Source organism: Ovis aries, chromosome 7 (assembly GCF_016772045.2).
Source record: "Ovis aries strain OAR_USU_Benz2616 breed Rambouillet chromosome 7, ARS-UI_Ramb_v3.0, whole genome shotgun sequence".
In the NCBI taxonomy this organism is placed as follows: domain Eukaryota; kingdom Metazoa; phylum Chordata; class Mammalia; order Artiodactyla; family Bovidae; genus Ovis; species Ovis aries.
In genome coordinates, this window is record NC_056060.1 from 43,400,834 (window position 1) to 43,411,352 (window position 10,519).

The following is a 10,519-nucleotide window of genomic DNA, read 5'->3' on the forward strand; positions in this document are numbered from 1 at the left end:
GGCCTTGGGAATGTAGCCCTGGAAAAGTAAAAGAACCTCAAGCAAAGCCCTCCAAGGGTCTTGCACCTGCATTCCTGACCCCACAGTGGGGAGACAGCTGAGCTGCCTGGGGAGCAGTGTGCCGATGCAAGGCTGCAGGGAAGTTTTCAGGGGCATGTCAAGTTTTCTAAATCCTAGGAACAGTGTAAGGAGTTTGAAAAATATACCTGAGTAGACACAGAGAATTGCCAAAACCCAAATCTCTCAGGCCATGATGGGGTCCAGAAAGAGGCTATGAACCATTCCAACCATAATACACAAAAGGAGCTGAACTTTTGAATAAACAACGAGACAGCCAAAGAAAGCATCTCTGTCTTAAAAGAAAGCAACTTCTTCATTGCATCTACTAAGTTGTGTTTGACACTCATGTTTTTAGTTTTAGGAAAACAATTTTGAGCTAGACTCAAATCTCCTTAAGTGCTGTTATTTTTGCTATTGTTGCTGTTTCAAATGATCACCATTCCCCTTCTGTGCCTCTGGTGTGTAGGAGCCTGTTCTAGTTGTTCTCCACTAAAGCTTGGCTCCTTAGGTTTAGAGCTCAGCTCTTGGAGCTGGTCATAGAGACCCAGTTTACCTACATACCTTAAACAGTTTGTTGCTGTTTTATAGCAGGCAACTCCCAGAAGGAAACATTTTTGTTTCTTGGTTTTCTTGTTCTCTCAGGGTCAGCAAGGTTCCACCCTTCTTCATCTCCTAAGGACCCAGAGAGTCTGGGCACGCTCCTGTCAGTTGATGTTGCTCTTCCCTAGAGCATCAACGGAGAAGGCAATGGCACCCCACTCCAGTACTCTTGCTTGGAGAATCCCATGACAGAGCAGCCTGGTGGGCTGCCATCTATGGGGTCGCACAGAGTCAGACGAGACTGACGTGACTTAGCAGGAGCAGCAGCAGCAGCAGCAGCAGAGCATCAGGGTTCCCTTTTGTCAAGATACCCAAGGCATGAATCCTTGTGGTTACTTGTCTGGGACATTCTCATGGCTGTTGCCAAGCTCTCATTTGGACCATAGTGAAGGGAGCCCAGTTATGGCTCTCTACAACTTGGGCTTCAAGGTGATGAATCACTATCATCATTCATGTTTTGTTATTTTTCCTTTTTATAGTGAACTCATTTTAAGCCCCAGATCTATGATTTTGATGGCTCATTTGTATGTATGTACCCCAAAATACAAATTTAACAGAGAAGTCTTCATTGGGGGTTTTGTACTACTACGTTTGATGCTGATGGAATTTACAAAGTGGGTAGACCTACAGAACACATCCATTGAAAATATGAATATGGAATTGACTGTCAACTTGAAGTTTCTATTGGGTTCTACAGGTCTATATCATTATGTGCCACATGGTAAAGTGATTCTTCCACAGTTTTTGTTTATTGTAGTAAGTGTGAAACATTTCTTTTTACACTGTGCTATGACATCGTAAGGCCTTGGTACCATGTGATTATGAACAGAAACACGGGAACAGTACTAGGTCATGTTGACTAGCCAGAACAGACTTACACAACTGTTTTAAATTATTTAAATAAAAGTGTAACATTAAAAGTTCTTACAAACTTACTAATCTTTGGGCATATGAACTGGAGTCCAAGTTTGAGAGACTTGCAATAAACATTGCTCCCAAATGGCCTCTATCTAGCCATGAGTCCCAGAACCTACATTCAAAAACCATACTAATGTTCATTTAATTGGCATGAATTGATGCACTAACATCTTTCTTTTTTAATATCTTGAAAATATGAGTTACCTGGTTTTTATTCAATATTTAAGCACCAGCCTTTCACAAAGGCAATAGAAGTCAGTTTTTTAAGGAGCTGTATGTAAGTCCTTTCCCTTTTTTGGTTTAGTTTTCCTTTCATTCACTCTATCCCCTCACTGCCATTTGATGTTTCAAAACATGGGAGATCTCATTTGGAAAAACAAGAGGCAGAAAAGATGTCTGTAGTTTGCAAAAATAATTTTACTTACTTTTAAATGATGCATAAATTGCTAACTTTCTTAGTTTCACTGTACCTACTATGTTCTATGTGCTTCTAAACAGTGAGAAGCAGCTTAATGTTTTTCAAAATTAAAAGTCTGCAGTGACTTTAATCACACTTAATATTATGGATGATACATTTGAGTTTGTATCTACCATCTCACCATTAGTTTTTTATATTTTATGTTTTTTCTTTTTCCCCTTTTTTGAAATAGATGAATATTTTATGTTGGTGCATTTTCTTCTTTATTAATTATATACTTTTTTACTATAATTTAACTAGAGAGTATGTTCCTCTAGAGAGTTCCTCTAGAGAGTATGACATGCATTGTTGACTTATTATTCTACAGTATATATATATCAATACTTTTACCACTTCCTAGATAATGCTAAAACCTTAAAACATTTTAACTCCATTTATCCCCATGCCTCCTGTGCTACTGTCATCATTCATTTAATTCCATACATATTTAAACTACCCAAGGCTTTATGATTGTTGTTTTGTATAGGATATATTTATTTAGATTTACCCACGTGTTTACCTGCCTCCTGAGAAACCTGTATGCAGGTCAAGAAGCAACAGTTAGAACAGGACATGGAACAATGGACTGGTTCCAAATTGGGAAAGGAGTACATCAAGGCTGTATACTGTCACCCTGCTTGTTTAACTTATATGCAGAGTACATCATGTGAAATGCCAGGTGGGGTGAAGCACAAGCTGGAATCAAGATTGCCAGAAGAAATATCAATAACCCCAGATATGCATATGACACCACCCTTATGGCAGAAAGCAAAGAGGAACCAAAGAGCCTCTTGATGAAGGTAAAAGAGGAGAGTGAAAAAGCTGACTTAAAACTCAACATTCAAAACACTAAGATCAAAAAAATAAAATAAAATAAAATAACTAAGATCATGGCATCCAGTCCCATCACTTCATGGCAAATAGATGGGGAAACAATGGAAATAGTGACAGACTTTACCTTCTTGGGCTCCAAAATCACTCCAGATGGTGACTGCAGTCATGGAACTAAAAGTTGTTTGCTCCTTAGAAGGAAAGCTATGACAAACGTAGACAGTGTATTAAAAAGCAGACATTTGCCAACAAAGGTTCATATAGTCAAAGCTACGGTTTTTCCAGTAGCCATGTATTGATGTGAGAGCTGGACTGTGAAGAAGACTGAGCGCCGAAGAACTGGTGCTTTTGAACTATTGGAGAAGAGTCTTGAGAGTCCCTTGGACTGCAAGGAGATCAAACCAGTGAACCCTTAAGGAAATCAATCCTGGATACTCTTTGGAAGGACTGATGCTGAAGCTGAAACTCCAGTACTCTGATGGGAAGAGCTGACTCACTGGAAAAGACCCTGATGCTGGGAAAGACTGAAGGCAGGAGGAGAAAGGGACAGCAGAAGATGAGATGGTTGGATGGCATCAGCGACTCAATGGACATGAGTTTAAGCAAGCTCCAGGAGATGGTGAAGGACAGGGAAGGCTGGCATGCTGCAGTTCATGGGGTCAAAAAAGGCTGGACACAACTGATCAACTGAACAACAACAATCTTTCATATAAATTAGCACAGATGCAGAAAAACAATTGATTTCAAAAGCCAGTCTCTTGGGAGATTGAGACTGGCATATATATATACGACTACGTGTAAAATAAATAACTAACCAGGCTCCCCTGGGTGGTTCATTGGTTAAAAATCTGCCGGCCCATGCAGGGGACACAGAATTGATCCCTGGCCCAGGAAGATTCCACATGCCACAGAGCAACTAAGCCCATGAGCCACAACAACTGAGCCCACATGCACTCTAGAGCCCATGCTCTGCAACAAGAAAAGCCACCACAATGAGAAGCTCACACACCACAACTAAAGAGTAGCCCGAGCTCACTGCAACTAGAGAAAGCCAGTGCTGCAACTAGATAAGGGGCCCACACACAGCAGCGAACACCCAGCACAGCATCAATTAAAAATAACCAATGAGAACCTACTGTATAGCACAGGGAACTCCACTCAGTGCTCCATGGTGACCTAAATGGGAAGAAAGCCTAAAACAGAGGGGACATATGGATACATAGAGCTGACTCACTTTGCTGTACAGCAGAAACTAACACACCATTGTAAAGCAACTATCTCCAATTTAAAAAAAAAAAAAAAACAGTCTCCATTATTTCCTTTAGGTCTTCCTCCAGGGCCACAGACAGATATACAAAATAATTTTGAGATCCAGCCTTGCGTATGCATACAACTTAAATTTGTTTGACCCTGGGCTTTCTGCTTGGCAGCTGAATACAGAAGAATATCTTAGCTTCTTGGAAGGAAAGATGAAAATTGTTTCAGATTCAGGACAGTCTTTCAGGACAATAAATAAATGAATAAAAGCTATTTTGGTTATTTGCTCATTTAGTAAATATTTCTTGTATGCCTAGCAGTGTGTGCTCGGACATGTGGGAGAAAGTTGAATGAGACATGGTTGCTCACGAGAGACTCACAACCTAATGTGCAAACATACAACACAATGTAATACAGTAAACACGATGGGACTTTCAGGGAGGCCAAGAGAATGGGTTTCTTAGGTTTGGGGATGAGGGTGACTTCCGGGAAGAATCTGAAGAAAGAAAAACCCAAGACTATGCTGAGGAAAGCTAGATCACACACAAAAAAGTATGAATTAAAAAAATAGTATTGGAATGCTGGAACCTAGGCATTGGCCTAACCTGCCTGGGACACCACAAAGAAGTTTAGGGAGGCTTCATTAAACCTGAGGTAAGTGTGGGTGAAGCCTAAGAGCCCACTGCCTCCAGGTCTCAGCTGAGATCCCCACCAGTACCATCCAGGTAGTGGATGCTTTGACGCACCACCCAGATCTCCCTCCAGACTAAAGGGCTTACTCCTCCAGCTACTGGTGCACAGCCCTTGGCTGTCAGCTCCCTCCAGGTATTAGTTAAGTGTTAATCACTCAGCCATGTCCAACTCTTTGCGATCCCATGGACTATACCCCGCCAGGCTCTTCTGTCCATGGAATTCTCCAGACAAGAATACTAGAGCAAGTAATCATTCCCTTTTCCAGGGCATCTTCCTGACCCAGGGATCAAACCCAGGTCTCCTGCAATGGAGACAAATTCTTTACCTTCTGAGCTACCAGGGAAGTCTCCTCCAGGTCTCAAAAGAATTGTTGCACCCAAAGCCATGTGCCCTTCCCTGGGTCCCCAGTGTCGGGCCCACCCTACCCAACGCGATAAGGCCCTAGCTCCCCGGCTCAGGGCGACTCTGAGGACCCCTTTCAGCTTCTGAGTTTCCAGTCAGGTTGGTTCAGGCCTTTTACTGAAACTGGATCACAGCCTGACTCCTCCCTCGACCCAGTCCTGCTTCTGTTCCTTCTCTTTCACAGGTGTTAATCCCCCAAGCACTCCCTAATGAATATCCTACGTGCCAGCCTCCATCTCAGCATCTGTCACCAGAAGCAAACCAGCCACACCTATCAACAATATTCCTTAGGACCACAAGCAAACTGCTAAAAAATCTCAGTAATCAGGGGACTGTCTAACCTATCCAATAATTGGGTTAACAAATGTATATTCCACCATTTGTTTATTCCCAGCTCATCATCACACAAAAGCATTTTCAAAACTTCATTCTGATCTTTAGGGTTGAAACTACAGCCAAGCCGTAACTCAGAATATGTTTTCTCCAAGACCCAAACATACAGAGGCATTGATCCTGATTTACACGTGGACACAGAAGGTCCACTGAGGTCAGCCAAGACACACACACCCACTCCTCAGAATCTCTGGAGGATTTAATCACTCGCTTTGGCAGCAAAAGATATCAAAATGGGTTACAGGTTTATAAACCTATTAACTGAATCACTTTGCTATATACCTGAAATACTGTCAATCAACTATACTTCAATTAAAAAAGAATAAATAATGTACAGCCAAGGCTAAGAATGATAGCTCCATGAAGAGTATTTTTATTTAAGCCACAGCACTACCATATGTGTTCATTGAATTCAGTACAATGACTCCTCCTCAGCCCATTTTCACAGACAAGGAAACAGGTTTAGAAAAGTTAGAAGGTTGCTCAGGGGTACAATGCTGTGCAAGGGGGCAAAGCTGAGATGTGAATTCACACAGTATGACTGCAAAGACGCTCCCCTCCCTCCATCACTTCCACACTGATAGACATGCCACCCCCTCACCCCTGCATGTGCAGAGTGTCCAGCATGGCCACCAGCACACAGCAGATGCTCTAAAACCGTTAGTTAAGTTCGTTCTTTACTCTTTAGCTTTCCTCCTCTCTATTCTCTGCTCTTCACAATCTCCCAGCCCAAAATACCACTTTAGAGTTCAGTGGGAGTGAGGGATGGGTAAGCACAGTCAGGATGGATCCAGGAAATACTACTCTTCTTCCTACTCTTCCCTTCCTAAAATCTGGTCATGAGCATATACTTGTTTTCTGTTTAAAATCTTTGCAGATAATTATTACAGATACTGTATTAAAAATATCACAAATCTAAAAAGAAATTTTCTACCATCACATCTCAAGTTTAAGTTCATGTTTTGTGTGCGTGTGTCAACTTCTAGTTCTTGTCCATGAGCATATGCAGTCTTTATATTTACAAAATCATCATACAGTTATATATTTAGATGTGTCTGCTTACATTATACCATATATATTTTTCCAGTAAATTTGTCTTATAACCCAAATAAGCAGGGTGGTAAAGCTCTGCAGATAATGAAGATACCTTTACTATGTAACTGGACCCAAGATATTTTCATTAGAAGTTTCTCTTTTGCTGGGGGCAGAGGGTGGAGATGACTTAGCCTAGTTACTCTGAAAACTGATACAAAAATGCATCAATGTAACCATGTAAAAACCACATGACAGTCACTGGCCTTCTCTCTTTGCTGTATGTTCCTCAAAGTCCACACAACTCACCCCCATGCCTGGCACAAAATAAAAGCTGGAAAAAATACTTGATGAATAAACAAATGATTCTTTTCTGTGCTGAAAAGTGAAGCCGTAAAACAAGATTCCTTAGGAGGAGGGACAGGAGACTCCAAAGTTAAGCCTGAAAACAGTGCAGGATGAACCAGAGGGAACAGGCAGAACAGGCCGGAAACCCCGTGGTAAAGGCCAGCTACATTGGTCAGGAGGAAGCATGTGGTTTCCTGAATTATACCCATTCAACCCCATCAACCTTTGAAGCATAAAATATAGTGATCATGTCAAGGATTCACAGGGCCCCTTCAGTCCCACTTTAGAGTTGTTTCTAAAAGGATGTTTACATTATCAGAAGGGCTGTAGAGGTCAATACAGCTGGAAGAGAAAAATAAGACTGCAAAAAGGAAAAAAAAAAAAAAGGAATAGGTACACCTCAGAGAACATCCCTATACAACATCATTAGAGGAAGATTCTTAAGCTAGAGTCCATCGGGCTTCCTCTGGGCCACATAGTGAAACTTTACAAAACTGTGAATATACTGAAATTGGTATAAATTGTTCCTGTGTGTGTGTTTCTGTCTAGAGAGCAGACCTCAGATTCATCAGATTCTTATGCCCTTTGGTTATTGAGACTGCTACTTCTTCCACTTTATCAGTGCAAATGGAGCTCTTCTAAATCCATCATTATTCTTTAGGGGCTGGAAGTGGGCATGAGAGGTGGTAGGAAGGAGAGGGAGAAAGTAACTAAGCCCTCAAAGACCTATTAATTGAGTGAATATATGTGAAAGGATTACAGAGGGTTCCGCATATATAAACAAGGGCCTATGAATGTTAGTTCTCAGGATTTTATTACTCTATGACAAATGTCCTATGCTTTCCCAGCTTCACAATAACCCTACAAGGTCAGCATAAGTCCCATATCCTATTTATGAGACTCAAGAGAGACTGAGTAAAATAACTCCCAGGTTACACAGCTAATGATGGCGTTCAGAACTATCTAATTCCAAAGCGTGGACTCTTCATCTCCACCCCATGACCTGAATTACTGGCCAGGCTTTCAGTCTGAAAGCAGCCTTTCCTGCTACCCTTAAGGCTTTTACATCTTAAGCCCAATAGTCTTACTCTCTCTCTGAGTCTGTCCATCAGAACAGGGACTGAGCCTAAAAATTAGTTTCTTCAAGCCAAGGCACAATTTACTTGTTTATGTAATAGGGCCCTGGTCATCCCACTCAAATTTATACACTCAAGCCAGTTTCTCTCACATGGTGTGTGTTAGCCGCTCAGTAACGTTGGACTCTTTGTGACCCATGGACTATAGCCCTCCAGGCTCTTTCGTTCATGGGATTTTCCAGGCAAGAATACTGGAGTGGGTTGCCATTTCCTTCTCCATTCTCACAGGGTTCAGTTCAGTTCAGTTCAGTCGCTCAGTCATGCCCGACTCTTTGTGACCCCATGAATCGCAGCATGCCAGGCCTCCCTGTCCATCACCAACTCCGGAGTTCACTCAGACTCACGTCCATCGAGTCAGTGATGCCATCCAGCCATCTCATCCCCTGTCGTCCCCTTCTCCTCCTGCCCCCAACCCCTCCCAGCATCAGAGTCTTTTCACAGGGTATCAAGCGTTAATTAAAGATATTACCACACTTACTACAATTTAACTCCTTTGCCTCTCCAAGGTAACCAAGTCAAAGGCCAGAAGAGAAGAAATGTTTTCTAGTAGTCACAAACCAGAGTGAAAAAGCGCCAAACTAAGTCTCCTGTTTGTTAGAAAGCGGGACGTTCGGCTTGTGAGCGGGAACTTCTCGGTCGCGCACAGAAAAAGAACGATTTAAAAATGGGTGATGTTGAGAAAGGCAAGAAGATTTTTGTTCAGAAGTGTGCCCAGTGCCATACTGTAGAAAAGGGAGGGAAGCACAAGACTGGGCCAAACCTCCATGGTCTGTTTGGACGAAAGACAGGTCAGGCTCCTGGATTCTCTTACACAGATGCCAACAAAAACAAAGGTATCACCTGGGGAGAGGAGACGCTGATGGAGTACTTTGAGAATCCCAAGAAGTACATCCCTGGAACCAAGATGATCTTTGCTGGCATTAAGAAGAAGGGAGAGAGGGAGGACTTGATAGCTTATCTCAAAAAAGCTACCAATGAGTAATAGTTGGCCACTGCCTTATTTATTATGAAACAGAAGTGTCTCATGACTTTTTATGTGTACCATATTTAAATTGATCTCATACACTAGAATTCAGATCATGAATGGCTGATGGAATAATTCTGTTGGACAGTCCTGATTTAAATAAGATTGGTCTGTGGCTAAACAAATATGGTCAGCTTTTTTAATTTTGATAGTAATTCCGGTTCAACAAGTACTATCACTTTTCCCATTCTAAAGAGATGATTGAACTTGAATAAGGAATATGAAACTTTTTAGGGAGATGGTGCATTCCTTCTCAAAACCTATAAGAGATTTGTTTTATATTTAGATTTCTATAACTGGTTATATTAATATATTTAAATACTGAAAAGGTCCCTTCACTGTCTCACAGAACAGAGGAGGATTCACACGTGTTTCAAGTTGTGTTCATTAGCCTGTTAAGGCAAGGATTGAAAATACACTGACAAAGTCCACTTTATCTGTTTGGTTTTATAAACTATGCCAATTTAATTAAAATTCTCTATCTAAAATTTAGCCTTTTACTTAATGAAAGGCATTTTAGTGTGGTTTATGTATAGCATCAAATAAAGAGTATTTAGCACCTCAAAAAAAAAAAAAAAAAAGTCTCCTGTTTTCTGGTTTCAAAACCCATGCTCAAGATTACAGCTAAACATTAGCTACTAAAACAGCCTCCCTAAAACAGGGGAGAATCCTGATAAATGTACTATACTCAGCACTTCCTACGTGTCTGCGCTTTACGCTCGTTATCCCTATGTTTCCCAAGAGGCAAACAAGCTGTTAGATTGTTACTTCTCGCGAGGTTAAGCAAGTCTCTCAGGGTCACACCGGCAATGAGTAGTAGAACCAGGACTTAAACCCAGGTCTGTTATCGTCAGCATTCTTAACCATCCTCTTGTCGTGTCTACACAGCCACCGTGATTCATGCCACCCAACATCTCCCGTCGTTTTTCCCTGGAGCCACTTCCCTGAAATCTTGAGAGGACAAACCATGGAAGCAAGACAGACGGACTCTCTCAACAGCAGACCGGGTTGGTGACTTGCCCTTCCAAGGCATGTTTCCTCACCTAGGGAATGAAGCTCATTGTTCCTATCTCAGGATCTAGAAGACCCTGTTTCAGGGCATAGGTGAAGGTTGGTTTTCCCTCCTCAAAGCACTAAGGTCAAAACTAGTGTCACCGTGTACCCCAATGTTCATCGCAGCACTGTTTATAATAGCCAGGACACGGAAGAAACCTAGATGCCCATCAGCAGACGAATGGATAAGAAAGCTGTGGTACATATACACAACAGAGTATTACTCAGCCATTAAAAGGAATACATTTGAATCAGTTCTAATGAGATGGATGAAACCAGAGCCTATTATACAGAGTGCAGTAAGCCAGAAAGAAA

General features: G+C 41.7%; 1 protein-coding gene across 1 annotated transcript; it reads left to right on the top strand.

Moving 5' to 3' along the window:
* The first annotated feature begins 8,723 nt into the window (after nucleotides 1–8,723).
* Nucleotides 8,724–9,643, top strand: LOC114115604 (cytochrome c-like). Its single transcript, XM_042252324.2, has one exon. The coding sequence runs from the start codon at nucleotides 8,792–8,794 to the stop codon at nucleotides 9,107–9,109; it is 318 nt and encodes a 105-aa protein (XP_042108258.1). The 5' UTR covers nucleotides 8,724–8,791; the 3' UTR covers nucleotides 9,110–9,643.
* Nucleotides 9,644–10,519: the final 876 nt, after the last annotated feature.

Excerpts from the sequence above, each read along its gene's own strand:
- LOC114115604 (XM_042252324.2), top strand. The coding sequence starts at position 8,792 with ATGGGTGATGTTGAGAAAGGCAAGAAGATTTTTGTTCAGAAGTGTGCC.